At 32.7% G+C, this 14,155-nt stretch overlaps 2 protein-coding genes across 6 annotated transcripts; both read left to right on the top strand.

The window, feature by feature from the left end:
* Positions 1–2,539: 2,539 nt before the first annotated feature.
* LOC114178284 (probable methyltransferase PMT21) lies at positions 2,540–6,586 on the top strand. 2 transcript variants are annotated; one of them, XR_003603311.1, is made up of 9 exons: positions 2,540–2,691; positions 3,652–3,940; positions 4,031–4,179; positions 4,287–4,482; positions 4,640–4,850; positions 4,981–5,653; positions 5,733–5,810; positions 5,884–6,241; positions 6,350–6,586. XR_003603311.1 is itself a non-coding variant. In XM_028064103.1 (8 exons), the coding sequence occupies exons 2-8, from the start codon at positions 3,674–3,676 to the stop codon at positions 6,104–6,106; spliced, it is 1,797 nt and encodes a 598-aa protein (XP_027919904.1). In that variant the 5' UTR covers positions 2,540–2,691; positions 3,652–3,673; the 3' UTR covers positions 6,107–6,586. The 2 variants fall into 2 exon arrangements, 1 of the variants encoding a protein (XP_027919904.1); XM_028064103.1 differs by having other exon boundaries at positions 5,884–6,586.
* A 2,091-nt stretch (positions 6,587–8,677) lies between these two features.
* Positions 8,678–13,852, top strand: LOC114178151 (probable methyltransferase PMT20). 4 transcript variants are annotated; one of them, XM_028063888.1, is made up of 9 exons: positions 8,678–8,897; positions 9,856–9,882; positions 10,069–10,357; positions 10,448–10,596; positions 10,705–10,900; positions 11,340–11,550; positions 11,997–12,669; positions 13,139–13,216; positions 13,434–13,852. In XM_028063888.1, exons 3-9 carry the CDS (start codon positions 10,091–10,093, stop codon positions 13,654–13,656), a joined length of 1,797 nt encoding a protein of 598 aa, XP_027919689.1. In that variant the 5' UTR covers positions 8,678–8,897; positions 9,856–9,882; positions 10,069–10,090; the 3' UTR covers positions 13,657–13,852. The 4 variants fall into 4 exon arrangements, with proteins under 4 accessions (XP_027919689.1, XP_027919691.1, XP_027919692.1 ...); XM_028063890.1 differs by having other exon boundaries at positions 8,715–8,852; XM_028063891.1 differs by lacking the exon at positions 8,678–8,897 and adding an exon at positions 8,904–9,031.
* The last annotated feature ends 303 nt before the right edge of the window (positions 13,853–14,155 follow it).

Genomic DNA, 14,155 nt, shown 5'->3' with positions numbered 1-14,155 from the left:
ATAGAAATTGTTAATGGGGTGGTGGTATTTATGCAAAAAATCAACTCTTGTATGAGACTCAAGAATTGGTGATTGCTACCAGTAAAAGGTTAAGGAGAGGGAATGTGAAAGTGTGAGTAAATATACTTTTGTGGGCACCGGTTTTGTAACCGGTGCGTAGAAGAGCTTAACACCAGTTATGACACCGGTGTATATGTGTTGTTTTTTTTAATTTTTTTTATTTTTTTAAACTTTTTTTAAAAGTTTAATTCTATAATTTTTTTTACATTCATAAAAATTTATTTATTATTTAATTTAAAATTTCATATAATTTTAATATATTTTTACTTTGTATTAATTAATTATAATTATTTTTATAACATCAAATTACAAAATCATTCTCTTTTTCATCAAGGGTATTTTGGTAACTTTCTAATTATATATGTTTTTATAATTTATTTTATTTATCACATCAATAAAATTTTTCACTAACTTTCATAAAACTTATCTCCAAATCCACTCACTTTATCTTCTAAATCCACTAAAAAAATACATAAATTCATCCACCCAAATCAACACAAATTCATCTTCACACTCTCTCTCATATCCACACCCCCAAAGGAACACATCCTAAATGGGTTTGTAAACCGAACAATTTCATATAAACAAGCACCTAAATTGAGATATTGAAAGTTTTATGTTTTTCTTATTTCACAAGGATATGTATGTTTATCCAAAAAAAAATACAAACTAAAATACCGCGATTTATTTAATATATATTGATGATAATTATCCTTGTTAAAAGCAACTAAACTTAAATCAATTCTAATCCGATAATCTTAATAAGATATTTAGATTTAAAAATCTTATAGATTTAACATATTTTCTCATTCTAGAAACAGCTAGTAACAAGTCTGGAATTCATTTGTAAAAAATAAAATAAAATTCCATAGATAAATCATCTAGCTGCCATATGGATGCCCTGTACAAAGCAAAAATAATGTAAACATTTTATTAATAAAGAATAATCAGAAAGTACAAACAAAAGAAAAGAAACAAATCGGACAACAACACAACACAAAAATAATTAAATCTTTTGAGTTATTCTATTTATTCTTGTGATAATACATAAGTTATTGAACAAGCATTTACCAAAATTTTAATTTGAATAATATAAAAAAAAAACTCAAAATTTCATTGAGCCATATTTGTTCCTAATTGCATATCACATCTGTTCACATGTGTGTTCCCACAATTTGTTTGAAGTAGCTTGACAACTATTTATTATTATTATTACTATTCAACATTTTCATTAATTTTTCTTCTACATTTTATTAAGCCCTGCAAATAATACGCCGTAATTTTCGATAACTCATCGTGCAACTTTTCTACACATTCCTGGTCTTGTCAAGATTTGACGACATTAACACCGTTACATTATTTATTTTTATTCTTTAACTAAAGGATTTTTATTTGACAGTGTCTTAATTTTTAAATTCAGGATTCTAATAATAAAATTACTAGATATATATTAATTTTATATTCTTTTGGAGGTATATGTGGGACAGTGGAGCATCTAATAAAAAAGAAAAACAAAAACGAGGGATAAGGTGCAGATTAAATGTTGAACGTGGCAAACTCTGTTTAGGTGATAAAAAAAAGTATAGCAAGTGGCAGGGTCCCTTTGTTTGAGCAAAAGTCACAACTCAGGTTACCGAATTTCTAGGGTTTATAACATATTCACGTCATTGTTTCTGACAAGAGTTCCAAAAAAGAAAATTAAAAGCTGGCGTCACTTTTTTTATTCACACAAAATTTAAAATCCAACATTCACAACAAACAAAGCTAGATAAATTTTTTTACATAAAATAAGCCAAAATGCTTCCTTCACCTCGATTTTGTGGATTAAATAAGTTTTAATTTTTTTTCTGATTCTGAAGTTCTTTCCTTTTATACCCTAATTGTGATAAAAGAGACTTTTAACTTTTCTTTATTTTATTCTCTGTTCTTATGTCATTCAACAAATTGAGTAGCCGACTTTTCTTATGTGATGAAATATATTTTAAAAAGTTTTTAAAATGAATTTTTTAGTTTTCTTATACAATATTTTATGCACAACTGAATTTTTGTTCTAAAATTCCAATTTACTTATTCTTAAAATTTGTATTTTTCTTATCTAGATCACAACTTTGACAATATCTGTCAGAGTCCTATCTTATAATGGGGTTTTCTTAATTTTTGAGTGAAATTGTTTTTTATAAATTTTTTAATCGGACTCTTGATAAAATTTTAGTTTAAGAATATTAATTTTTTATAAACTATTTTCTAAAACATGTAACAATTTGAACAATTAAGAAAATCATGCTTCAAAATGCAATTTTGTTATTTTTAAAACATCACTTATTTCTAGATTTCTTTTCAAAATAAGAATAAATCCACCTATTTCTATATTTCTGTTCACAAACAGACTAAAAAAAAGTGAGATAAACTACGTTGAATCAAGCGAAACAAACATGAGCACATGGTATTGTACTTATACTATATATAGTGGTTAGCAAGTTAGTCATAACATTAGGTATCTGACTGGTTGTTGCATGGACTATTTTTCTTCTTAGTTCATCTTTCTCTCTCTCTCTCTGATCGCTGTTTGTTTGTGTTCACTTTTCATTCTTCCCAACACAGCAACACAAGCTGAGAGAACACAGAGAAGGAGTAAGTGCCCTCCTTTCATATCTTTCACTTCCTTCCCATCATCTTCTTCTCTTTCTTTTTGTTTTCTTGTGCCAGATCTCATTCTATTAGGATCTTTGTCGTTCTTGCTCTTCTTGAATGTTTCCTTTTCCCCTTATTTTCTGTCACAGATCTGATTTCTGCATGTGGCTTCTCTATCCTTTCATTTCTCTTAAATTTCCTGTTTTTGTTACTTACAGTGCTGCTTATTCCTTGCTTTACTATTCTTTACTAGACAAAAAGATTTATTCTTTTTCCTGTTTCACGGGGTTTAATCATTTTTAACTCTTTTTTTTTTTGTTTGGACTAAATGCGTTCTTATATTTCTCGTGTTTTTTTCTGAAGTCTGAAGTGAACCAGTGAAGCTTGGATTGGAGGGTTCTTTGTGTTAGTTTGTGTTTCTCCCTTTTTGAACTGTGATCGATTACTAAAGAATTGACCTAGTGGAATTCAAACACCATTTCATATTCTCTTTGCCATCTTTTAGTTTCTCATTTAGGATCAATCATGGGAACTTGTGTATTCTTTTGCATTGATCTGCTTGTAGTAATCGTGATTAAATCTTGTTTTTGGAGTATCGACATAGCCTGTCCTTTATGGGTTATTGATTTGTTTGTTTGTGTTACTTTTCTGGTTGATGTTAATCTGTTTTTGCGTCTATAACTTAGTTAAACTAGGATGATTAGATAATTTAGGTACAATGGTTTTGTCCAAGTTGAATGAGCCCATAGTATAAAAGTGATGTGCTGGTTTGGTGTTCTTGGAGTAGATAGGAAAGTGATGGTGCATTCACTCTCTTCATAAGCTAGGTGGTTAGAGTGACTTCCAAATGTTCTTTTTTTTAGTGACTATATCTATGTCTGATAAAGACTGAGGGCTGAGTATTTTGAATGAGGTTGCATGTTTCCATATTGTGATGCTGAGTTTATTGCTTTTGTGCAGATAGTTATTATTTTCACAGACAATGAACAATAAAGATGGAAAACCAGTCACCCAGCCAGACAAGGGCAGGATTGTTCCTATGGCAGTCATATTTGTGGTGCTATGTGGATGTTCTTTCTATATGGGTATAATCTTTTGTTCTGAAAAGAACAGTTTTGAGTCAATTTACAGCCAGAAATCCATTGAATCCCCAAAGGAGTCATCAACAAGTTCTCTGCAGATTAAATACACCAGTTTTCCTGAATGCAGTGCTGACTATCAAGATTACACTCCCTGCACCGATCCGAGGGTGAGTAATACTAATTGTATTTCATTTTCTGATGCTGTAGAATTTGTAGGAGAAAGTTTCCTAATGGATTGAGTATGTTCAAATTTACAGAGATGGAGAAAATTTGGATCCTATAGGCTTACTTTGTTGGAACGACATTGCCCTCCAAAATCTGAGAGGAAAGAATGCTTAGTTCCTCCCCCAGATGGGTATAAGCCTCCAATTAGATGGCCTAAGAGCAGAGATGAGTGTTGGTACAGGTACAGTATATGTTTTATAAGTTAACAGCAAAAGGTTCAGTTGATATAGATTTCCTGAAATTGGTAATTTTCCACTCCTTCAAGTCTTCTGCTGTGTATAATTTCAGGAATGTTCCTTATGACTGGATTAACAAGCAGAAGTCTAATCAGCATTGGTTGAAAAAGGAAGGCGAGAAATTCATCTTTCCCGGTGGAGGTACTATGTTCCCCAATGGTGTTGGCAAATATGTTGATTTAATGCAAGATATGATCCCGGAAATGAAAGATGGGACCATTCGAACTGCCATTGATACTGGTTGTGGGGTGAGTTTTTTTATCGGGAATTGCAAAATTACAATTCTTAGAAGTTCCTTCATGAACAACAAATTTCTGGTTTAGTTGCAGAAAACTGATTAATTTTAATTGTGCTTGTAAAACAACTACTGAGAGATTTACTGATCCGTTTAACTCTGCACTTTAGGTTGCTAGCTGGGGTGGTGACTTGCTTGATCGTGGGATTCTAACTCTTTCTCTTGCACCAAGAGACAACCATGAAGCTCAGGTTCAATTTGCTCTGGAGCGTGGTATCCCTGCAATTCTCGGTGTCATTTCTACTCAGAGACTTCCATTCCCTTCAAATTCCTTTGACATGGCTCATTGCTCCAGATGCCTTATACCATGGACAGAATTTGGTACCTTTTCCTATGCATTTTGAACTCTTTAGCATCTAAAAGGAATTTATTCCTGTTTATGCAAGACTCCAATGATCATGATCTTTAATACTTTTGGATTTCAAGCGTTTTTTGGCTATCTTCATTTTAGGTGGAGTTTATCTCCTTGAAATACATCGGATTCTTCGTCCTGGGGGATTCTGGGTCTTGTCTGGTCCACCAATCAACTATGAACGCAGGTGGCGTGGATGGAACACAACCGTTGAAGAACAGAGATCAGATTATGAGAAGTTGCGGGAATTGCTGACTTCACTGTGCTTCAAAATGTACAAGAAAAAGGGTGACATTGCCGTATGGCAGAAGTCTCCAGATAACAGTTGCTACAATAAACTACCTAAAGATACCTATCCACCTAAATGTGATGACAGCCTCGAACCAGATTCAGCATGGTACACTCCTCTTCGTGGTTGCATGGTGGTTCCAGATCCTAAGTTTAAGAAATCAGGTCTATCATCCATTTCTAAGTGGCCTGAACGGTTGCATGTTACACCAGAACGGATCTCAATGCTTTACCATGGCAGTGGTGGTACTTTCAAACACGATGAAAGTGAATGGAAAAAGAAGGTAGCGTACTACAAGAAGTTGATACCTGAGCTTGGGACCGACAAAGTTCGAAATGTAATGGACATGAATACAGTGTATGGAGGTTTTGCTGCAGCCTTGATTGATGATCCTGTTTGGGTCATGAATGTTGTCTCATCTTATGCTTCCAATTCACTTCCTGTGGTTTTTGATCGAGGCCTTATTGGAACCATCCACGACTGGTAACTTTGCATATTGAATATGAAGCACTAGATTTTTAGTTTTGAACATAGTGATGTTGATTTCATTTTCTTATGTTAGGTGTGAGGCTTTTTCTACCTATCCTCGAACATATGACCTACTCCATCTTGATGGTCTTTTCACAGCAGAAAGCCACAGGTGAGTGTTGTTCTGCTTATTTAAGTTGCAATGTCTATATACATGAGCTCTGACAGAGATTGTTGCATGGCAGGTGTGAAATGAAGAATGTGTTGCTGGAAATGGATCGAATCTTGCGACCTTGGGGTTATGCAATCATTCGAGAATCCAGTTATTTTACCAATGCTATTGCAACCCTTGGCAAGGGCATGCGTTGGGAATGCCGTAAAGAAGATACCGAGAGTGGCAGTGAAACTCAGAAGGTGTTAGTATGCCAGAAAAAGCTATGGTATTCATCCAACAAGGCTTCAAGATGACAAACTATGGAACTTGAACCTCAGTAGTAGTATAGTGGATAGAGGCAAAAGGGAAGCGATTTCAGAGATGACACAAATTCTATAATATAATGAGCCAAGAATCATTGAAGTTCAACTTTGTCATAAGATCAAGTGGTAACCCATTAATCTGATTTTTTTTTTTTTTAATTTATAGAGAAGAATTTTCTATATACATGATTTTGAATCACTTGCTTCCTTTTAAACACCCATGTCCCTTTCAAGGAAAAAATGTTTTGGTATCCAAATGCTGCCATTGTGAAGGAATCAAACTCCACGGGAAGGACGATGATATTTTTGTACAGATTGTTTAGCGGAGAACAACACTGGACCTATATTAATGCTGAGCATGATATAGAAATACTATGATTTTTTTCTCCACGGTTCAAAGTTTATTGTGAGTTTTGATTATCAAATACTTGGCTGTATTGTTTAAAGATGTTTATTGGGATGATCGATGCATCTGTGGTAACTTGCTCAAACAACGAAAAGTAACTTAGATAGTTTCTAGGATGTGAACGGGACGAGTATGATACTTTATTTTGGATAAATATTAATTTCATATCCATGGTATTCGTTATGTGGGTAGTTATATAATTTTTTAATATTCATGAGTACCTGTAGGTATTTAAAAAAAATAAAAATAAATATTTGATCACATATTTTAATCGTAAAAATTTAAATAAAATATCATACATAGCATTTATAAATTTTAAACAAAGTGTAAATAATATTTTTAAATAGTGTTGAATGATAGTTTACAAAGAAATATTTTTTTTTTAAAATTAATTGATAAAAAAATAACTTTTTCAAAATCAATATGTTGATATTTTAATCATGTTTTTTTATTTTTTGTTAATTTAAATTAAAGTATAGCGGGTACGAATATTTACGGGTATGAATATTGATATCTGTATCCGTCTCGTTAATACGTGAATATTAAAAATATTCGTAATCATTATTCACAAGTATTTATTTACAATATTCATTTTCTATCCGTTGCACGTTTTATACGCAGATAATTACGGAATTTTTTTACATTTATCGTATTCAACAAATCAATGATTGTTAGCATTTTATTAATGCTGTGCATAAGAATTCATCAACAGAAATAAAGAAGGATTTTATTTGAATCGAAAGAGAATGTCAAACATGAAGAGGTAAAGCCATATTATGTAATGGAGTTAATTCTTCACATAAATTCAAGATTAATTCTCATGTGTTATTTGATTATAAGTTGACAAATAGGTGAAATTTCTGTCCTGAATAACTCAAATGAATTTTTAATGTTTAGTCATATAATTTTCCTTAATCAATTATCAAGCGCCAGATTTTACTATTTTAATAATATACAGATTCTAACAGTTTGATACATAGTCTTAATCACAAAAACATGGCTAGGGAAGGAAGAAAATGAAAAGACACAGGAGAGAAAATATAGACCTAAAATTATGAAGAAAAAAAGTGAGTGTTCCTTAATCTCTGTATAGTCTATTAATAGCTGATTAATGATCAAACATTAGGGCTTGTTTATAGTTCTTAATTAGAGTAGGTGGGCATTACAAATGTTATAGCATTAATCTCTCATAAAAAATTCAACAAATACACCTCAATTTCAAAAAGTCTTAAAATGTAGCAGAAAATTTCAACAAATGTTGACTCATCAATCATTTTTGTTTTCTAATTAAACTTTTTTTATAATTTTTTTTCTAAATATTTTGTTTGAGTAAGTAATGATTCTACATGGAATAATATGGTTTCATTTTGATCCCTACAAAAATGAAAAATTCAATACTGGAGTTTACCGAAAACAAACTTTAATTTTAAGTATCAATAGTTTAAATAAAGGAAATTTATAAGTGACAATTCACAACTTCTATAGTTTCATAAGTACCGTATAATAATTCAATAAATATTTAATTTTGAGTGTGAGACTAAGTTGCTAGCTATTGTTTTACTGTGAGATTCTTCTTAGCATCCTATGACATCTTGACTGGAAAAAAGTTATAAGTAACATTAAGAAATATAAGACACTAAATTCATAAGAAATGAGAACTTAAATATTTTAAAATTAATTTCCACCACAACTACTTTATTTTAAATATAGATTAATAGACAGGGTAAACATCTTATTTTACAACATCACATCCACACATAATCAAGTAATAATCAAATTGATTTTTTGTTTTCTAGAAGTGTTTATCAAGAATATTGTATAATTTTTATTTTTTGAGAAGTTAATTTTTTTCTTTTACGAATAATTAAGTCTCTCCATTTTAACTGCTTTTTATATTCAATGGAATAAAGACCTGTTTAAATAAATTTATTTTTCATAAGATTTAAAAAAATTTATGAAAAAATTAACCAAAATTCATAACGTTATCGTTGACTCGATACGGTATCTAGACAACAAAAACAAAAAACACTGAACATCTTAATTACAGTGATCTATATTGGTTATGAACAGATAATTATATTTATGACAAGAATAAAAAATAAATGAAATGTCTTACTATTTTGAACAAATTTATAATTTTAGTAGTGGATGAATTTTAGATCAAGGAAGCTGATTATAAATGGAAAAACCCCAAAGGGTTAAAATATGAACAAGGACAATCCCTGGTTCAAAAAATTCGATATTTTTGGTGATTTAAATGAAAAAAAAAATGGTTAAGGATGGACCAAGTTGAATTGAAATCAAACATGAGACGAAAACAGCAGAGATTTGGTAATATAATGACTGAGCTAGTTAGTCATGGCATTAGGAATCTGAGTGAGTTGTTCCATGGATTCCTTTCTCTTTCTCTTTGTTCACCTGTGTCGGATCTCTGTCCTCGTGTCTCTTTTGGATTCTTCCATTTTTCATTCTTTATTGTCACGGATCTGATTTCTGCATGAGTTCTCCGGGTCTTTATATTTTTCGTTTTACAATCAGATGGGCTTAAAGTAGTTTAAATTCTTACTGTTTATTGGACAGAATACATTATTATATGCCCTTTTTTTCTGAAGTCTGAACTGAATCGGTGAAACTTGGATTAGAGGGTTCTTTGGATTTAACCCTTTTCTGAAATGTTGCACTCACACAACTCTATAGACAATTCATCTTTTCAAACAAGGACAATTAACCAATTAGTTATTGTTATGTTGCTGTTATTTGGTGCCCCCCCCTTTTTTTTTTTTTTCTTCCATGGCAACAGAGCATGGAGCAACAATTAGAGCTTTCTTTTAACTTATTGAATGGAGAGTGGGTTTTTGGGTCCAGTGTTGTGTGAAAATCATGATGGCAAGAGTGCGTGGAAGGTAGCTGCTGTGGTTGCTGAGTATTGACCGGCTGGAATTTAATCATAATCGCATTCTCTTTGCCAGTTTTTGGTTTCACAATGCAGCAATCATGGGAATTTGTGTATTCTTTCATTGCTCTGGTTGTGATATTGGTGTTTAAGTCTTTTTTAATGTGAATTAACATTGATAACCCCTTTACAGATTGCTGATTTCTGTACTGTTATTCTTTGACCTAAGTAGTTAAACTAGGATTGATAACCTTAGAGAAATTGTCTTTTTAGATTTGAGTGCATACTATATGACTTTTATGCATGTTTGATTTCTGCAGCAGATAGGAAACTGATGTTATTTTCCCCCCTTTTCAGTATTTTAGCATCTTCTAGACTATTACTATAATTATTATTATTAGGGGCAAAACACAGAACTAATAGAACTTGATTTCTTGGCAGGTGGTTACAGTGTGGCTCTTGAAACTCGTGAGTTCCGAGTGCCCTTTTTTTCATCAGTGATTATCTATCTATGTTTGATAATGTTGTTAACTGACTATTTTGAATGGGATATGAATTTGATTTGTCTTTTTAAACTGTTGGGTTTATCATTAAGATATGAGTTGGGGGAGCATGTTACCTATTTGTGATGTTGAGTTTATTGTCTTTCTTCAGATAGTTGATTATTTCACAGACAATGAACAACAGAGATGGAATACCAGTCACCCAGCAGGAAAAGAGCACGATTGTCCCTATGGCAATCATATTAGTGGTGCTATGTGGATTTTCTTTCTATACGGGGATAATCTTTTGTTCTGAGAAGGACAGACTTTTGTCAATATATGACCAGATATCCATTGGGTCCCCCAAGGAGCTATCCATAAATCCTCTGCAAATTAAATACATTAGTTTTCCAGAATGCAGTATTGACTTTCAAGATTACACTCCATGCACAGATCCAAGGGTAATGTTTACTGATTGTAGTCCATTTTTTCATGTTATAGAACTTGTAGAAGAAAGTTTTATTATTGATTATGTATGCTTAAACTTACAGAGATGGAAGAAGTACATCTCCCGTCAGCCTACTTTGTTGGAACGCCATTGCCCTCCAAAAGCTGAGAGGAAAGAATGCTTAGTTCCTCCCCCAAATGGGTATAAGCCTCCAATTAGATGGCCTAAGAGCAGAGATGAATGTTGGTACAGGTATAATATTTGTCTTTTGGGTTTTCAATAAAAGCTTTGCTTGATTGAAATTTCTTTTAATAGATATTTTGTCACTACATCAAGTGTTCCTTGTTATGTTAATTACAGCAATGTTCCAAATGAGTGGATTAACAAGCAGAAGTCTGGTCAGCATTGGTTGAAAAAGGAAGGCGATAAATTCATCTTTCCCGGTGGGGGAACTATGTTCCCCAATGGTGTTGGAAAATATGTTGATTTAATGCAAGATATGATACCAGAAATGAAAGATGGGACCATTCGAACTGCCATTGATACTGGCTGTGGGGTCAGTGTTTCAGCCTTTTTTTTTCTTGTCTAATAGGGTGTGGCCTGCTTATAAGAGTTCTCGAAGTTCCTTTGATTCTAGTTTAATTGCACATGCTGATTCGTTGTGCTTTTGAACTGCTGTATGAATATATTTTGAAATCAATTTATTACCATAAAATGGAAAGAACCAATTAATTTCATTGTGCATGTAAGACACCTATTAAGGTGGTTTAAAAGTAGAAGCACAAGGAGAGGAATGGGGGATTAAAACATTTTGGCTTGTTCTTCACTTGCATTACTGTTATTGTATCTTCCCGACACAAACTTGGGATTTGGAAAGTGCCAGTTTTGTAATTCCTATTCTTAACTCTACTACTGATCCAGTCCCATTACTCAGACATGTTATAGACGTGAGTTAAATCAATTAAACCACATAACTCAAATTTATATTATATTAGGTTGCTAGCTGGGGTGGTAACTTGTTGGATCGTGGGATTCTAACTCTCTCTCTTGCACCAAGAGATAACCATCGAGCTCAGATTCAATTTGCTCTAGAGCGTGGTATCCCTGCAATTCTTGGTGTCATTTCTACACAGAGACTTCCATTTCCATCAAACTCCTTTGATATGGCTCATTGCTCCAGGTGTCTAATCCCATGGACAGAATTTGGTACTTCTTTCTGGGGATTTTGAACTTTAGAATTTATTCCTTTTTATGCAACTCTTCTTGTGATCATGAACTTCAGTAATTACCAGTTTGTAGCTGCCTAAATTTTGGATTAAATGCATATGTTGTGAACACGTTGAGTGCTTTCATATTATGCTGGCATTTAGTTTTAGATCTTAATCAGCCACATTTTACTACTTTGCTTTTTATAAAGGTGAAGCTGTGACTATTTTAGTTTGTTTTTCCCATATTAACAAGAGTTTCTATTTCATAAAATGGTAAATAGAATGCCCTTGAACTAGGTCCATCATTTATTTCAAGCTGTCAAGTTTACTCTAATCTTACTGTCTTGATAATTTTTTTTCTTTGTTTTCTTCTAATCTCTCTCTACTTATAGCTGTGTAGTTCACTCTAAATTCTAGTTCTTTATGATGGCTATCTGATTTTAGGTGGTGCTTATCTCCTCGAAATACACCGGATTGTTCGTCCTGGAGGATTTTGGGTCTTGTCTGGCCCACCAATAAATTACAAGCGCAGGTGGCGTGGATGGAACACAACTATTGAAGCACAAATATCAGATTATGAGAAGTTGCAGGAATTGCTGACTTCAATGTGCTTTAAATTGTTCAAGGAAAAGGGTGACATTGCTGTATGGCAGAAGTCTGAAGATAACAATTGTTATAATAAGGTGGTTAGAGATACCTATCCACATATCTGTGATGACGGCCTTGAACCAGATTCAGCATGGTACACTCCAAGTCGTGCCTGTATTGTGGTTCCAGATCCTAAGTTTAAGGAATTAGGCCTCTCATCCATTGCTAAGTGGCCTGAACGGTTGAACGTTCCACCAGAACGGATTTCGATGGTTCATCGTGGGAGTGCTAAAGCTTTCAGACATGATAACAGTAAATGGAAAAAACAGACTTTGTACTACAAGAAGTTGATCCCCGACCTTGGGACAGACAAGATAAGAAATGTAATGGACATGAACACAGCATATGGAGGTTTTGCTACTGCCTTGATCAATGATCCTGTATGGATCATGAACGTGGTCTCATCTTATGCTACCAATACACTCCCTGTGATTTTTGATCGAGGGCTTATTGGGACCTTCCATGACTGGTAATTTGGAAATGTTTTATACGAATCATAATTTTTTTATGGCTTAAATACGTTTTTAATCTCTGAATTCTGACACAAAATTGAAATTCGTCTATTTATTCTCAAACTCTACAAAATAAATAGATGTGTCCTTTTTAACCTTATAATGCTAACTTTTTTTTTTAAGTGTCAGATGGTATTCCAAGTTGGGATTTGAAGTTTGAATGTGATAAATTATATAAACAACTCAAATGCTAACTTGAAATAACATTTAATACGTAAAAAAGAAGTTAACATCTTAGGATTAAAATGACTATATTTATTTATTTTTAAAACTCGAGGATCAAAATGTATCAAAGTTTGAGACATATAATAAATTATAATTTTGTGTCAAAGTTCAGGAACTAAAAATATATTTAACCTTTCTTTTATTTATTTATGACCATGCTTTTGTTTGGTAAAGATGTTCATTCCATTCCTTTCATGGTAGGTGTGAAGCTTTTTCAACATATCCTCGAACATACGACCTGCTTCACCTTGATGGATTCTTCACTGCAGAAAGCCACAGGTGAGTGTACCATATGTTAATTTTCTATGGATAACAGTCATTCTGCAGTTTCTAGTACAACACAAATATAGAACTGCTAATTCAAGATGAGTTATTTTCTATTAATAACCGACTCCAATCTATAAAATGGATCCTTTTGTAACCCACTTGACAATATATGTTCTCTGCTACATGACTTGCACAGTGTATATATTTGAGAATGCTTGTTATGTTGCAGGTGTGAGATGAAATATGTGTTGCTGGAAATGGATAGAATCTTACGACCTGGTGGGTATGCAATTATTCGTGAATCCATTTACTTTACGGATGCTATCTCAACCATTTGTAAGGGTATGCGTTGGGAGTGTCGTAAAGAAGATACTGAGAATGGCAGTAGCATTCAGAAGATATTAGTATGCCAGAAAAAGCTATGGTTTTCGTCTAACCTTGGTTCAAGATGACAAATTATGGATACAATATTTTGTTTTTGAAAAATTAAAAGTTCAATTTTAGTCACCTTCGAATTTTAAGATTAGTCTTTACAAAACACTTGAAGGTTGATTTTAGTGTTCGTAAGTTATGTGAAACTGTACAATGATTTTTGTTGGAGACGCCTTTGAGTATTTAATGCTGCATACTCAGGATTTGAAAACCAAATATCTGGCTGAAATAACCTTAGACGAGTTTGATGCACGACTCACGAGGATGGATTTGCCTAAATTTATGTTCCTTGTTGGGTTAAACAACATTATTTACTCTCTAAAATTACAAAATATCATTTTATTCCCTAAACTGATCAAATGCCTGTTATTTAAGTTTTTCTTTAAATGCTAGTGATATATTATCTAACATTCTATTTTCAACTCACCTTTTAAGTGACTAAAATTCCATAGACTGACAAATTATATAATTTTCATCCTCAAACTGGTAAAACTCTGTCGAAAACTCATTATATTATTA

The sequence above is a fragment of the Vigna unguiculata genome, chromosome 3, assembly GCF_004118075.2.
Source record: "Vigna unguiculata cultivar IT97K-499-35 chromosome 3, ASM411807v1, whole genome shotgun sequence".
NCBI lineage: Eukaryota > Viridiplantae > Streptophyta > Magnoliopsida > Fabales > Fabaceae > Vigna > Vigna unguiculata.
Note: the sequence above shows the minus strand (reverse complement) of the source record. Positions and strands in the feature narration are given on the sequence as shown.